At 40.4% G+C, this 16,766-nt stretch overlaps 1 protein-coding gene across 6 annotated transcripts in view; it reads right to left on the bottom strand.

Moving 5' to 3' along the window:
- Window positions 1–16,766, bottom strand: part of UNC80 (unc-80 homolog, NALCN channel complex subunit) — a 239,477-nt gene that overhangs the window by 21,954 nt on the left and 200,757 nt on the right. For 5 of the 6 annotated variants that reach the window (XM_036858465.1, XM_036858466.1, XM_036858469.1 and 2 more), the window contains 9 exons: window positions 15,789–15,824; window positions 15,216–15,434; window positions 10,183–10,383; window positions 7,904–8,027; window positions 6,824–6,949; window positions 5,450–5,573; window positions 4,499–4,705; window positions 980–1,164; window positions 215–380 (listed from right to left, as the gene is read on the bottom strand). In XM_036858465.1, coding sequence (XP_036714360.1) covers window positions 215–380; window positions 980–1,164; window positions 4,499–4,705; window positions 5,450–5,573; window positions 6,824–6,949; window positions 7,904–8,027; window positions 10,183–10,383; window positions 15,216–15,434; window positions 15,789–15,824 — 1,388 coding nt within the window. Of the gene's footprint in view, window positions 1–214; window positions 381–979; window positions 1,165–4,498; window positions 4,706–5,449; window positions 5,574–6,823; window positions 6,950–7,903; window positions 8,080–10,182; window positions 10,384–15,215; window positions 15,435–15,788; window positions 15,825–16,766 lie in introns of those variants that run through there. The other variant, XM_036858470.1, reaches the window with a different exon arrangement.

The raw sequence follows: 16,766 nt of genomic DNA, 5'->3' as shown, positions 1-16,766 counted from the left end.
ATATTCAGAAAAGGAATAAAATTAAACTCTTATGATACCCCCCTTGATTAGTTTTGTTGTTGACAAGGATCACAGGGTCAAATCTACCAGTTGTACCGAAATGGCTAATGCATACTTGGTTCCAAAAAGAGCAGTGACCTGGAAAAAGAGGCATTCTTTGTAGGTTGTAAGTTCCATGAGTAAAACAAATTGAAGATACCCCTTGCATACTTACCTGATCCACTGTGAACTGCCTCTTTTAGAATTTTTAGTTCACTGTTGAACTCAGCAATGAGGGAGCTCTTACACAGAGGGCGTGGAATGAAACGCCGTTCCAGCTGGTCAGCGATATGTTGGCGGGCAGAAAGCTCTTCATGGTTCTCTGCTGGTTGGGCCAGAAGCTGAAAGGAAGGCATAGATTCTCAGGTCCTCAATTTTCTCATCTGTAAAATGAGCTAATTATTTTATCTATTTCATAGTTGGTGGTGAAGATTAAATAAGGTAACGCATACAGAGTTCTTAGAACAGTGCTTAGGAAGTGCTTAATCAATATGTTGTTTTGAATCACAGCGCCCGGAAATCGAGGCATGAAAAGAATAAAAGAGTAGATGAATACTAACGGTCTCAGAGGAAAAACATGCTTTAACTATCTCATTTTTTCCATGTTTATTTAAAATCAGATCTCAGTCATGCCCCTGAAGACAAGAGACCATTCTTCAGATCATTCTATCTGGTCAATCTTTGTTTCTTGGGGGGTTGGTAAATGGGGAGAGGGCAAAGTTTCACTGACGTTAATTAAGCTCTTACTGTGAAGGTACTTCTAACATGAAATTTTATCCTCTGGGATACCTGTTTGGGCTGATTTCTCGTCAAGCATGGTATTAACACGTCCTCCTGACTAGCTATATAGCACATGCCCCGAGACTGCTGCTGTCATCCTGCCCTAATCTGGAAAGCAGCACGTTCACGGGGCTTGTCACTTCCTGGAGGAGAAGCACACCTTGCACTGGATGAAAGGGCGCAAGAGCACGAAAATGGGGATGCGGGTCCGCACGATGAAGTCGAGGAAGTCCCACAGGGCCAGGCCGCCGACCTTCCGCAGGGCCATCTCCTTCACCTGGAGGCTCAGCCAGTACCACTGGCTGCCGAGCTGCCTCTCAAAGCAGACGAGAATCACCTTCAGTGCTTCACACCAGGAAAAGAGACAAGTGAGCCTGCAGACTTGTGCTTCGGAGGAACCCTGCCCACATCCAGCTGCCCACATCCACAGTCTTTTTACGCATCAAATTTCTAAATGTCTAAACTCTCTCTCTGTTTCCAAAAACTTCAGCATACTCCTGAATGACAGTGTTCTGACATCAAGACAGAAATTTCTATGGTAAACATGCTTTGATTCTGATTAAGAGAACACATATATCTTTCTTAAGTGCATTTAACTACTATTTTGGAAAATACAAACCAAAGCTGTTCACAGAATTGAAAGGGAAATGTGGTATAAACATGACGTGTGGCTAATATTTTGCTTTCTAAAAGTTTTGTCATAGTGGCTTTATGGTAATACCAGCATATTACTCACACCTGAAACTAAAACATGGGTGTTTTAAAATATTTTTCTTTTAAGCTTAGAAATAATATATTCTTGCTAATAAAAGCAAAATCAAAACCATGCAGAAATGCATAAAGTTAAAAAAAGTAGTCCTTCCCCTTCCTACTCCCTTCCTGATTCCACCCTAAACTGTTCGCCAGAGTAACCAGTAAATCCTTCCAGAAAAGAAAACACTATCCTCCCTCCCCCACCTCTTATGATGTCTCTTGCTAAACTGTATTGTATTTCTTTAACAATATCTCTTTTCTTCCAGATTCTGGCAGCCTTGTCACAATCTACATTTTTAAATTTATTTTCAGGAAGCAGATTTCCCAAACAGTGTGTCAGGACAAACCAGAATATTGTAAAAACGTCAGAGATTATGGTGAGGGCTTCCTCTACCACCCAGCTCTCCCCACAGGGTCTCCCATGGGGCAGTCAAGGGAACCTGGGCCTTCTTCATCACGTCTTAAGGCCCATCTTAGCATCTAGAAGACACACAGAAATCCAATTCCCTAAAGCCCTCAGGAGCCACCTACACCTTTATCATCTATTTAGGGCACTTCCAGGGGAAAACCAGGTCATATAACACAGGGAGAGATGTAAGATTCTTCCTTCCCCATCTACTCACCTCTATTCCTCTCCCTCATCATAACAAACATATGAACAAAAAGCAACACTCCTCTAACCCTACCCTGATCCTGGTGACATTTCTACCTGTTATGTGCCTGTTGGCCTTCTTTGGGCTTCTGCCTTTCTGCTTTCCACCTTCACCAGCAACAGCCCGACACACAAACAGGATAGCAAAGGGCTCAGGGATTCTGGTGCTGGATGGATTCGATTTGAAATTTGGCTCTGCCACTTATTGACAGTGTGACTTTAGGTAAGTTATTCAACCTTTCTGGGGCTTAGCCTCTTCCTTCCTAAAGTGAGAATATGTACTTCTTAAGAGTTGTTGTGAGGATTCAAAGTGATGATAATGTAAAGTATAGAAAACACTCGTTAGTGCACACTAAATGCTCAAAATAAAGGTAAAAATAAATTTAAAATAGAGGTCCAGCAGCCTGGCCAAGTAATCAAAGGATTCACCTTCATTAAAAAAGCAGAAAATAGAAAAAAAAAAAACACCCCATCAAAAAATGGGCAGAAGATCTAAATAGACATTTCTCCAAAGAAGACATACAGATGACCAAAAGGTACATGAAAAGATGCTCAACATCGCTAATTAGCGAAATGCAAATCAAAACTACGAGGTGTCACCTCACACCAGTTGGAATGGCTATCATCAAAAAGACTACAAATAAATGCTGGAGAGGGTGTGGAAAAAAAGGAACCCTCCTACATTGTTGGTGGGAATGTTAGTTGGTACAGCCACTATGGAGAACAGTATGGAGTTTCCTTAAAAAACTAAAAATAGAGCTACCATATGATCCTGCAATCCCACTACTGGGCATATATCTGGAGAAAACCATAATTCGAAAAGATACATGCACCCCAATGTTCATAGCAGCACTACTTACAACAGGCAAGACATAGAAGCAGCCTAAATGTCCATTGACAGATGAATGGATAAAGAAGATGCGGTATATTTATACAATGGAATATTACTCAGCCATAAAAAGAATGAAATAATGCCATTTGCAGCAGCATGGATGGACCTAGAGATTATCATACTAAGTGAAGTAAGTCAGACAGAGAAAGACAAATATCATATGATATCACTTGTATGTGTGGAATCTAAAGAAATGATACAAATAAACTTATATACAAAACAGATAGACCCAAAGACATAGAAAACAAACTTATGGTTACCAGAGGGGAAGGGGGGAGGGATGAATTAGGAGTTTGGGATTAACATATACAAATTACTATACATAAAATAGATAACAAGGAAGGACCTACTGTATAGCACAAGGAACTATACTCTATTTCTTAATAACCTATAAGGGAAAAGAATCTGAAAAAAAAGATATGTATGTATGTATGATTGAATAACTTTGCTACATACCTGAAACTAACACAACACTGTAAATCAACTATACTTCAATTTTTAAGAAAAGGCAGAAAGTGGAGAGAACTGAAGATAGCTACCCGTTAAGTGTTTTCTCCTATCCCTGTCTTACATGCTAAGGCCTCTTTTCCCACCATCCTCTGTACAGTCCTAAACCTCATGCAGGGCTCTGTGCCAGAATCTAGATTTTATCTGAACCCTACAACCTCATGCCTCTGGCAACCATGCCCCACATGGGCAGGTCCTGCGCACATGCAGCCTTGTTTCTTTTTTTTCCTTTTTCATTCTCATTGTCAATCACATCATTTTCAAATACATTCCTCAGTAATGCAGTCCAAACACCCCCCCACCACACACACACACACTCCAAACTCCAAGGACGTGAAGGACCTGTTTTTACCATTGTGTCTGCTTTCATCTTATACTCCCCACCAAGGTCTGCTTTGGTGAATTGAAAAATGTCAGGCAAGATTTTTTCAGCTTCCTCCTTTTGAGATTTTCTGTTGCCAGTGCTCCTTAGTCTCAGTGCTGTGGCAACGGTGGTCTTTTCTCCCCAGCTTAGTTCATTCTAGTCAAGGAGTAGCTCTTAGTATTCCATGGGTCACATGGAATGGTGAAATACTTGTTAGTATTCCACCAAGTCACAGCAGGGATAGGGTACTGGGGAGGGAGAAGTCAAGGGTGATGCTTGGTACTTGCTGAAGTGGCTTCTCTAAACACTTTCTGGATTGAGGTCTTTTAAAATACTTTTTGAGTCAAGGCGGAACATAACTAAATAAGTACATACGTATATACATATACACGTATACATATGTGTGTGTATATATCTATATCTTTCTATCTAGTTCTCTATCTATCTATCTATCTATCTATCTATCTATCTATCTATCTATCTATCTATCTATCTAGAGAGAAGTACCCACCCAAGTATGCTGCTTGGCTGGTGGACTCTGCCAGCCCTTCCCTGCGCAAGTCTTTGCCCGCATCCCCGGGGGTGGAGCAGTGGGCGGGGGAGCTCTCCAACATGAAGTTCTTGCTCCTGGACGTGCTGATGATGCGTGGAGGCAGCAGCACATTAATGACTGTCTGCAGTAGCAGCTGCACCTCAGGCTGCTCCAGCCATGGGCTATCTGCTGGGCAGAGTTTGTAAGGAGGAAGTGGAAAGAAAAGCAGGTCACAAGCTAGACTTTCCACATTAGACACAGAAAAATTCAGCTCTTTCTCCAATTCCAAACTAGAACGCCCTAGAAATTCGAGTGCCTTCCCCACCAAGTACAGCTTCTCCTATGGACAGAAGCAGCGCTCCTGGTACTGGGTGTCTCCTCTGTAGTCAGCACCCAAGGGTCCCTGCTCTTAGCCAAATCTCCCGCTTACCATTTCAATCTCCTTTCTTTTTTTTTTTTTTTTCTGCTCAAATACTCATAATGCACTGTCTTTACGTTTGAGATAAACTTTTCCTAAAAGAAAAAATCCCCCAAGAAGTAAGAGTAATGAAAACATATTGGAATTTAGTGACAGTGGCAGGATTTACACTAAACCTAGTGTCAGTAGGTTATCCAGTCCATTCTCTGTCAATTCACATCATACTGTACTTCAGTTAATACCATTATCTTAATTGAAACAATGCTCTCCTGATTTTTGCTGTACTGAAATGATTTTAAATAGGATGTATCTTCTAAGTGGAGCAGAGATAGTCTTGACCAAGGGCAGCTAAACTGAAAAGAAAGAAAAACTCTATTTCCTAAGATAACCTTGTTTAAATCATTCAGATCAACTTCAATGACGGCCTTCATGGGAAAAGGAAGAAATAACAGCCTGACACTTAAGAAAACACAACAACAATGATAAATTTCCTTTAGTTAAATTAATCAGACCTTTGCTTCCAGATCCTACTGTGAGCACAAATGGGATGAGCAGATTTAAAAGCATCCCCTCCCTTCGCTCTTGATTGGTGAATGGGGAGATCACATGGCTTAAAGGAAAATCTTCTTTTAAAGCCTGTGCAGCAATAATAGAAAAAAAGATTAATTGACCCCCTCACCCATTCAGTCTGTTTGTTTTTACACAGCATGGCGGAGACGGGGACTCCCTGAGGGCTGCTCCTGCAAACTAGGAGTTCAATTGTCATCTGTGCAGCATACAAGATTCGCCCCAAACTGATACTTTACCATTTGTTTGACATAATTGAGAGCTATATACCTAAAAAACAGCAACATCTTGAACATCAAATGAAAAATCATGATACTTGTAGTCTGGTACAAAAACAACCGCATTTCCCCATTCATTTTCTCCATGTGTCCACCAATAAGTATTTTAGCAACCAAAGAAAAGGAAGAAAAGGAGAACTTGCCACCTACTCCATTGGGGAGTTATTTAAAAATCCTCTCCCCTGTATAAGACCTTCTTCAAGCCAGAAAGCAATAGACAATATAAAAAGAAATAAATGATCTCTGTATACGTGTTGTCATAATGTATCACTTTAGGGATGTCTTTATTTCCCTTCTGTCTGGTAGCCACAGCGCTTGCTTAATCTCTTTTCCATCATCTAACCATTCTCTGGATGATGGACCATCAGCTTGGTTGTCAGATAATGGATGGGTCGGTTATCCATTTACAGCCATTGTATACTTCCCATTGGTCAGAGAGCTTTCTGGTGATTTATCACTCTTTAAAGTTAGGTGACACACAGAAATAGGCAGGGAAATTGGCATTCTATACTTTTTTGCTTTGGGAATGATTATTTTAATTTTAGGAAATAAAGGAAGTGGGAGAAAAATGATTTTAAAAAGCACCCGCAATACTCAGCCCACAACCATTAAAGAAAATTAAGATATTCAAAGTCTAGTAATAATATGTGAAATTTTTTTTACTGCAATTCTTTCTGCAAATAATTTAAAACCAGACTTTGAACATTACTGCCTCTTTTAATTAACAATTGTGAGCTGATTATCTGTGAACCATTATTTTCCTAAGGTACTGACACACGTTTTAAACGACGGAAGCGGCTCCTGAGGTTGTGGCAGGACTAAACGACTCTGCTATTTTTGAGATCTCAAGAAGAATTACAGAAGCACAACTTTAGGACCAAGCTCAGGGCTGAAGCTCCAAAACTGTAAAAGTCTGGAGATGTTTACACTTCTGTTTCACAGATTTTGCCCAGCCTTTGCAGAAAAATAAAAGAGAACACCATGATCAGGTGCCTCAACCAGCAACGTAATGAGCGTGACAAACAGGTAAGGCAGTCACACCTGTATCTGCAATGCTACAAGCCGGACAACAGCTGTGCTGAAGGGCAGAGGTGGTGAGAGATAAGGGCTGAGATGAAGAAGGGGTAATCCATCAGCAACACTGGAGGGTCCTACCACTCCCATCACCTGAAATACAAACAGAGCACATGACCAGCCTTGACTATTGCAATTTCATGCAACTGTAGTAAGGGAGTCTCAGTCAATAATAATAATAATAATAATGATAATGATAATAAAAAATTTGAAGGTTGGGCATGTTACTTTCAATCTGTTCGTGTTGCCTTCTTTTGAAGGCATGTAATGTCTGGAGTCAGATCAAACGATTACACTGGATTCAGCCAAGGTTTTGTAGAATGTTGCTTATAACTAACTATGTAAATAATGAGAGATGAACCCAAAATTATTCTAAGCAGGAGACTGGACATACTTACTTGTGGACTCAAAGGAATGCAGTCAACATTCTTTGATGGAGTAAATACTGACAACAATGATGATGGCAAGAGCTCTACTTGCGCTAGGCATTCCAGCTACGGATTTATTGCTCAACTAGCTAAGCAGCAGATTCTATTCAATGAAATGCTCTACCACGGTTTCCACATTGTACAAAACCTTGTCAGGACCAGACTCTAGATATTACATAACTGATAAAAATTTTTTTGTTTTCATGTAAATCCTAGACTGGCCAACCCATAATGTGATTTTGCACTAAAAAAAAATCCTCTTTGCATTTTAATCTCCCCCACCCCAGACTACTTCAACTTCTAGCCAATTGTGCAGTCTCCCGCCACCCCACTCTCCAACTGGCAGCCCTCAACTCTCAGCGCAACTTGAAGAGGTCAATTGTCAAAGTAGCGCGTGGGAAGCAGCACACCAAAATCCCATCTGTAGAGGGACGGGCCCCTTTATCTCCCCACACACTACCTTGAAATGTACCTCACTATTTTCAGTGTCACCTGAGCCGTCTGTTTTCATGGGTAGGTGTGTAGGTAGGTAGGTTGACCTGTAAATCTTCAGTTCAGAGAAGTCAATAGCAGAGTTAAATTTTGTAAAGTTTCATAAGATTGCCACTTGGCTACTCACCAGATTGACACAGACATTGATCAGTGACCTAAGGTGAGGCAGGAAGGATATGATTGGCTGCCTCTGAAGTGTCAAACAAACCCCTTCAATCAAATTGCTGGCAGGCTCCCACTCAACCTGTCGCCTGGAATACAATATAGGAGCCATTAGCAGCGTGGCTCCCTTCTGGAGACTGTCTGAAACGAGTGAATGAGACAGTGATTCTGACGCCATCTAAGACAGGATGGGTGTCTGAGACAACAAAATGCTTCAGAGGGGAGGAAGTTTACCCATGTTGTTCCAAAAGTACAGAGCACATTAGGAAGGGAAGAGGATACTGAAAACGTAGCAGAGGCACTCCTGCCCCACTCGACTAATGAGACAAAATCTATCGAAGAAAAAACAGAGATGATGAATGGGTGGCATTTCAAGTTTCCTGGTTTTAACTATGAGAGAGGGTATGAGACTACCATTTTAGGAAACCCATTGTAGGAGTCATTACTCACAGTAGAACTAATTTGGCTATAGGCTGTGTTTCTGAAATGTTTTTATCAAACTACAGTTGATCTCATCAGCTTCTATACCAGCCTGCAACTAATTAGATTTATATGGCTTAACTCTTGCCAAAAAGATGGCATTAGAGGAAAACAGTCTATTTAAAAAGTGTTCTTTCTTTGCCTCCTAAAAAATGATATTTTGGGGCTACATTCTATGGTAGTATAAATGGTGGTATACATAACCCAATTAGATGAATATGAGATTTTCTGTAATAGAAAACAATCTGGTCTGTAATTGTCTCAGTACTGAAGAGTCGTTTCTGTGGCCCCCTAAATAAACAAGTTGGGCTTTCCTGAGATCAACGCTATTTCCTGGAAATAATTTCTAAGCTTACATTGCCTACCAAATTGAAATCTCTACAATGACAAAATGGAAATGTTCATACATGAGGATATGTTGACATTCCTGATGCTCAAGTAACCCATAGGTTAGGTTCAGTCAACATTTCTCTTGTTGAACTGAGATCACCTGAAGAAATTAAATCCAAGGCAACCCCAAATTCAGAGCATGCACACCAAGAAAATTGCCTACAATTAATCAAGTCTATGAATGAATCCAGAAGTCTACTTTTAGGAAACTGCTGTTCTTTATAATGGGTTTAGTTATATGACAAATGAGTTAGCCTATGGAGATGTTAACATCTTTAGAAGAAAAGTTATTTTGACACACCCTTGTGAGACTTATAAGACTGGCCATTTGCCAATAGGCACGGATGTTCCACTGGGACCACTAAAGAAAACAGGAGTGCTTTAAGGATACTCATTTCTATGCTACTAAAATAAATAACCTTGAAATAACATATAGGCATCCATCATCACGGTAGAAAAGAATATAGGATCAAACTGTCAATTATTAGAATAAAATCTTTCAATTTCTTTTTAATAAATTCAACAGCTTCTGATGGCTGCATAAATGAAGAAGAGCACAGTATAAAACCTGGAAAAGTTCTGACAAATTGAACAATAAGTGCTACAGATTCTTGGGCAAGAGTTGCATTGATTTGGGGTTTAGTTTAATAGGAGGGAAAATGGTCTCACTAACCCAAACTGGAAATTTCCAAACTAGTGGGTTTATTAGCATTTATCAATTGATCTATCTCCTCACTGTGGCTGTAGGTTTCCAAACTGGGCTCAGAACCCCAGGTAGCCTGGTTCGGAGACATCTGCTCACAGAAAGGCTACTGACTGATATTTCAGGCCACTGAGTGGAGAGCAAGTGGCAATAACATTGATTTAGTACCACCTGTATTAGGTGAAAAGGTGAAGATTAGGTATTTGTTATCAACTCTGAGAGCTCTTTAGCTGCTGCTTCGCTGATTATTGTAAAGCTTGGCATTTCTATAAACTGCTACCTAAAATACTATGTTAAATACACATTTTTGAACATCAAGTTAATTTTTCTTCTCTCCTTAGTTGTTTAATTTATAAGGCATACCTTGCCTTATTTTAAAAGGAATTGAAGGATTCACATTGAATTTCTTATGTGTGTCAGATAAGAAATGTGATAGCTAAGAAATGAATAGATTTTTCAAGATAAATATATATTTTTGAAGAATATGTTATTTCCTCAAAATAGAGACCCTGCTACTTATGCATTCATATACCTGATTAGCTCTTAACATATAACCAACCGAACACTTTTGAGCCATTCATTCAACTCCGGATTGACCCACCACCTTCAAAAATGACAAACGTGAAGTTTGAAGCTTGTAGTACCAACAGCTGACTAGGAGGCCTCCTCACCTCAAAGTAGGCATCTTATGAATTTTGTTGAACATCCTATCCAATCTCTTTAGAATGAGGATAAGGGCCGGCCTCACTGCCTCGGCTGTCCAGTCGGTGATGGGGAGCATCTCCATGATGTAGCGTCGAAGCCCACGGCTCTCCATTGTCTGGGTGTCGTATGGTGCCAACTTCAGAAGGGAGTGTGCAATTTCTGCCAACCTAAAATGTTTTGTTTTGTTTTTAAAGAATAAGCTTAGAAAGCCACCATGAGAATTTTCCCACCCAGCATCATGCTAATCACCCTCCTTCCAGCACACTGACTCCCTAAACTATGAACATTCTGGCACATTATCTCATAATTTGTAAATAAACGTTTTAAAAAACAAATCTGGACAAAATAAGGCCCATACATTTCAGTTGGTTGATATAACTCTTAAGTCTTTTCAATTTGTAGGTTCTCCCTCTTCTGCTCTTGTTTTGACATCTAGTAATTTATTTGTTGGAGGAATTAGCTGTTGATCCTGTAGCATTTCCTGCACTCTGGATTTTGCTGATCGAATCTCCATGGTGTCATTTAATTTATCCTATTTTTCCTGTATTTAATTCAACTGATAGTTAGATCCAGGGGCTAGATCAGATTAGGTTTTGATTTTCTGGTATGTGTCCTTCACAGGCGATGTGTACTTTCCTCAGGACGTACGTGATTCCTAGTTGTCACTCTTCATGATGTCAGTGGCCACTAGTGATCACTGCACAGATTCCTCAACTCATTAGAAGTAGTACAATGGTAATATTGTATCGTTCCTTTTTTTCATGTATTAACTATAGCATTTTAATAAGAAGTCCTTTTGATTACTCCAAGAGAGACAGGACAAATGCTTAAAAAGAACTACAGTTTAAGAGCACCCCAGGTGCTTCTGACAGGCACTCTGGTATAGGAATCAGAGCTAGGCCCTTGCCCCTCTAACACATGGATTGCTCTACAATTGCTCTGTCTGACTAGTGCCATGGATGGAGGATTCACCACTGCATAAGGCAGCTCATTCCATCTTTGGACATCCACACTGTGAAAAGCTCTCCTCATATTAGGTCCCCAGATTCCCTCAATTTTTTCCTACAAGGCTTCATCTGGAAGCATGAATTCAATCCATCTTCTCCATGGCAACCCTTCACTATCAACAGTCATTGTCTCTTCATCCCCACTCATAATCTCTCCAGACTGAACATACACATTGTCCTTCTGGAAATTGTGTGTGAGTGTGTGTGTTTTAAAGAAATCATTTTAAACAGTCTTCACACTCTTCTGTTTAATCTCTTTGTCACAAATGTGCCATGCAGAAAATAATTCTTTACTTTTCAGGTCGTTTGATTGACAGATAAAAGTATATCTATATACACATATTTCTTTTTTAAATGGGTTTTTTCTTTTTCTCCCAGTTTTATTGAGATATAATTGACATACAGCACTGTATAAGTCCAAGGTGTACAGCGCAATGATTTGACTCACATACATCATGAAGTGACCACCACAACAAATCTAGTATATACACATATTTCTTTTCCCTTGTTATTTTGTAGGTAACCTTAAGAAATGCTAGAGAAATAACTGATCTATTTCAAGCTTTAAAACAATACTTAGAGTTGGATTTGTGTCATTTTATGGATTATTAACTGAATTTCTCTCATCTCTGGTCATGTTACAAAATGAATATGCTTCGAGCATAAAACAAAAATTTCCTTTAATACAGACTTTGCTGTACTATCCCATGAATAATCTTGAGAACATAAGGGAGAGACAGAGGGGGAGAAAGGAAGGAGGGAGAGTTGGAGAGAGGTGGGAGGGGGGGAGAGAGAGAAAAAATAGTTTGCAGAGCTTACTATCCTGCTATTCTGCTGCTTTGGCAGCTTTGGTCTGGGAAAATGAGGTAATAAATTCCTTTAGGGTAGAAACTCTATCTAATCAAGACTGTTTTACTTGAGAGCCTTGCAGCCAATCAAAACTTCTGCAAATGCAGGGGTACAGATTGCCTCAGCACTCCTTCTTGGCTCTTTGATTCAAATTGAGTACTTCTTGCAATTATCTCCTCTTTTATATCATCCCATTTCTTTTTTTTTCTAAAAAATCAACCTTCTCTCCTTGATGGATACTATCGATTCTTAGGACTTTAAATTCTACCTATAGGTCCCCAATTCTAAAATTTATATATTTAGCTCTGACTTTGACATACAGCCAAATGTGTACTTAATTTACAAAAGAAAACCTTAACTATACCCTTTGCTTTGGTGTAGGGTCAAAACATGTGGAACTCAACAAACTCTGGCCAGAGAACACGACGGGTCCGTTTTTATTGAGAGCTGGTGTGAAATAGCATGAACAGAGGGGATGTCATCTAAATAGTCCCTGGCATTAAAAAATTCTGCCTACCTTCCTATAGATCCAGGCCATGAAATAACTGTGCTCATACAGGTTACTCTTGCTGAATTGCATTGTGACGTTTTGCAGCTTTCAGTACCGCCAGGCATCCAGTCACGTGAGACTGGCCCTGTACCTGTGGTGGGATGTTGGTGAGGTTGCTGCCCATCACTCTGCTCTTTCCTTTTAACATGCCTCAACCAGGAGGTACTTCTTGGTCTTCATATTTTAAAAAGGGGATTTTGCTTTACCAAAAAAACCTAGTTGTGTGTTTTATCTTATTGACACTATGATTTTACAATCAGCCATTTCTCCCTGTTGTTTTGATAACTCAGAAGCCCAAAGTCAAATTTACAGTTCATCAATAGTATCTAATATGATAAAATCAAGTAGATTTCCCATGCTAATCTTATCATAAACTAAATTATTTCCCTGCTAATTTCTCACATTGTTTCCACTCTCTAGTTTGTAAATTGTAACCCTTTGCATCATATAATTTTCTGAGTTGCCTCAAGTACTTGGTAAAATAATAAACACATAAATACACACGTGTGATATATAGTGCTTGCAACACCGCATTCTGTATTCTTATGTGTGCCTCACGTATTGAACTGTTATCATGTTGAGGACTAGGGCTTTATTTTACATCCCCAGTGTCTAGGACAGCATGTGGATCTTTCTCATTAGCATTAGCATCTATTGAGCCCTAGATCTGTGCCAGGCACAGAGCTAATCATTTGAACTCCTTGAGCTCATTCAGCCTTTAATAGGGTTTGACCTCTAGATGGAGCTCCAGGCCTCTCTAACTCATGCTCTCCCCTCTCTCCAAATGCCTTGAGTGTAGATACAGATATACGTAGGACAGTTACTAACCCATTATCATGATCTCCCCCCCACCCTTTTCACTCGCTCTCCCATCTTTTAGGAATCTTTTCCCCTTTCTCGCACAAAATGTCTGTCGATAGTAGTGATTCTCTGACTCTGGGAATGTGACGTACAATTACTCAGGTCAGCTAGCCATTATCAGTAGGAAAGGAGGGGAGATGGCCTGAATGGAGCGCGGAGTTACTATGGCAACAGAAGCCTAACACTTCAAACTTTCCTCGCCATTCCCAGTGCAGGAGCTGAAATTCTTAGTGCAAAATAAGCTCTTCCCCATCACAGCACAGCAGGGAGTGTGAACACATGTGACGCTCTAGAGTTCTGGGTGTGTGCCAGCAACTGAGAGAATGTGAAATCAGTCTGGAGGATAAAGAGCCTGTGTTCTCCATACATTTCTGGCTTCTCATTTTCCCTCACGTAGTACTTTCTAAATTTTTCGAGGAATCATTTTAAGAAAAAAAAGAGACGATAATCAGGAAATTGGTGTGTTCTGCCAAATTGCAATGTTATTTCTGAAAGGCTAGAACTTAAGCCTACCTTTAGTTTTACAGATATACTAAACTTTCCAAGTGAATATTTTGTTACCAATGGAATTTTCCTTTCAAGGCATTTTTATGATGCTTTAAAAACTGTTACAAATCTAAATAGAAGATCATCTGGAATCATGTTCCTTTTAAGAATCTGAAAATACAGACACAGCCTTTATAGTTTGAAGCAACAAGTGAAATGACATCTCCTTAAGAAGAAGGAAACATGAGTGCACAGAGATATAATTCTGGGGGCTCTCCCTGACATACCAGGAGTACAAATTTTTAAATGATGACTGGTCTCATCTAGTGCAGAATTTTTACCAGGACACTTTTTTGAAACATTGGAAGGCTATCATGCACAATATGTGTAAAAGGGATCTCAGACTCAACCAAACTGTGGCTCCGAGTTAAAACTGCTCCTTCCCTGCAGGCCCCTCACTGAGTCCTCAGATAGTGTAGCGGCAGAGCAAGTCCTCAAGCAGAAAGGAGCTGTGCATTTTTTTGTGTAAAATAAGAGAGAGGAGACATTGGATTCTTGTGAAAAATTAGAATTTGGGGGCTTCCCTGGTGGCGCAGTGGTTGAGAGTCCGCCTGCCAATGCAGGGGACACGGGTTCGAGCCCTGGTCTGGGAAGATCCCACATGCCGCGGAGCAGCTGGGCCCGTGAGCCACAACTACTGAGCCTGCGCATCTGGAGCCTGTGCTCCGCAACAAGAGGCCACGATAGTGAGAGGCCCGCGCACCGCGATGAAGAGTGGCCCCTGCTCGCCACAACTAGAGAAAGCCCTCGCACAGAAACGAAGACCCAACATAGCAATCAATCAATCAATCAATCAATCAATAAATCTTTAAAAAAAAAAAATTAGAATTTGGGTGGTAAAGAGCCTGTGGAAGAAAGCCACTTCCCTATGAATTCAGGTGATGCAATTCCTTTTCTCTCTCTTTGATTAAGGAGCAAATATATCAACTGGGCTTTTCTGTCTTTAAGAACATTTCCCCCTGTCCATGCTAAGATCCTTTTCCATGGACTTAACATCTATTTTCCCAGAGGGCCCTGTTTGATGTGCATCCAAGCTACAGGAGACCAATCAATTTCAGCCAGTTTCAAGTTTTTATCCTGTCCCACATTTATCCCCCCCACACACACCGCCCCCCCCCCCAACTCCCTCCAGACATCCAGCCCAAGCTGTGTGCACACTCAGGGGCAGAGAAAATGAGGACAGTACCTCATGTGGGACTTCACGTCCAACAACTCCAGGGCAGTGACCCGCGGTTCCCCAGCCAGGTTTTGCAAGATCTTCAGCCTGGGCCCGCAGTGCTTGTAGAACTCGGTGCAGATGTTCAGCAGTGACTCCCGGGGTCTTCTGAACTCCTCCCGAGCAATCCGTTCATCTAGTTCCTCTCTGGGAAGGCCCTGCCCTTCCTCCAGTAAGTGCAGGTTTTCTCTGGGGAATTATAAAAGTTTAACTGGGGGTCTGGGAAGGTGTATGGGGGGCAACTATGAGAGGAAGGTATCACACTGAAGAAAAATATGATGCCTTATATTATATGCAAGTTAATGAAGCAGCAGGGCGGGGCCTAGGAGAACCTTATCGGAAGGATCAAGAAAGTTCATCATCCTGTAAGAGACTGTCATCCCAAACTGTAGTGGCTTTACATTAGCCACTTCCTGAGGATTTATGCAGAAGTAGGATGCCATGCCTGAATGAAAAGAAAGCTGACGGAACCATAACCCAGCTCACAAGGCAAATTACCACAAGATGACAAAATTAGTACAAAATTACGTTGTCTTTCTGTACCTGATAAAGTGCAGTTTGGCGCCTTGTTCCTGGTACCTGGGAGTCAGAAAAACAGTCTGCGTAACTATCAGAGTAAGAACAGGGGCCCTGTGGTGGGACCTCTTAACGACTTTTTCTTATGAGAAACCTTTGAAGTTACACATTTTGGTAAGCTTCCTAATACACACATACTAATCCTAAAATATAAAATCGTGATCTTTCATTTGCCTACCACATATGCTGCAATTATAGCTGCCATGAAAGCTGTTCCATTGCCAGATAATTTGTAGAAAGACAGATACTCTAAAAACACACACAAACTCATGGAATGTGGTCAAATGAAGGAAATTTTTGAAAACTTTAAAGGTGAGGTGAATCTAAGTTGCGGTTTTAACATCATGTGCTATATTTTAGGAAGACGTATGGCTGACTTCCTTTCAGTTCTAGAGACTTCTTGCTTTATGAGTGATGAGTAACAGGACTTTAGAAGCCCTCTTTCTCTGGGCACCTTTCTTCTAGTGTTGAACATAGCTCAGTAAGCTTGGAGAAACCCCTAAATATCACTTAAACTCATTACTCAAAACCCATATAATCATTTTCCCCTAATGTGAGAAATTGAGGTAACACTATCACATCAGATAATTTATATCTGATGTGATAGTTGGGAACTTATTTCATTTTTAACATAAATATATGATAAGCAGGGAATTTACATAAGTAATGATATACACTTAAAAATGTGCTTCAGAGAAAATAGAAAATTATTCAGTTTTTCCTTATAATCTCTGCACTAATTACTCCATATTGGGAAAAGAGAACTTTCTCCCAAGCTGATTTTGGGTTTGCTCTGTCTTAAATCTTCCTTGGAGGAGGCAGCTAATTACACTTTTATTTTTGTCTCAGAGTATTTAGAGGTTAACCCAGGCAGAATGAAGTAAAGTATTAACTAGTGCAGCCAGTGCCTGAGTTGCACCAAAAGAGGGAAGGTGATTAAGTCAA

The sequence above is a fragment of the Balaenoptera musculus genome, chromosome 7, assembly GCF_009873245.2.
Source record: "Balaenoptera musculus isolate JJ_BM4_2016_0621 chromosome 7, mBalMus1.pri.v3, whole genome shotgun sequence".
NCBI classification, from domain to species: domain Eukaryota; kingdom Metazoa; phylum Chordata; class Mammalia; order Artiodactyla; family Balaenopteridae; genus Balaenoptera; species Balaenoptera musculus.
Note: the sequence above shows the minus strand (reverse complement) of the source record. Positions and strands in the feature narration are given on the sequence as shown.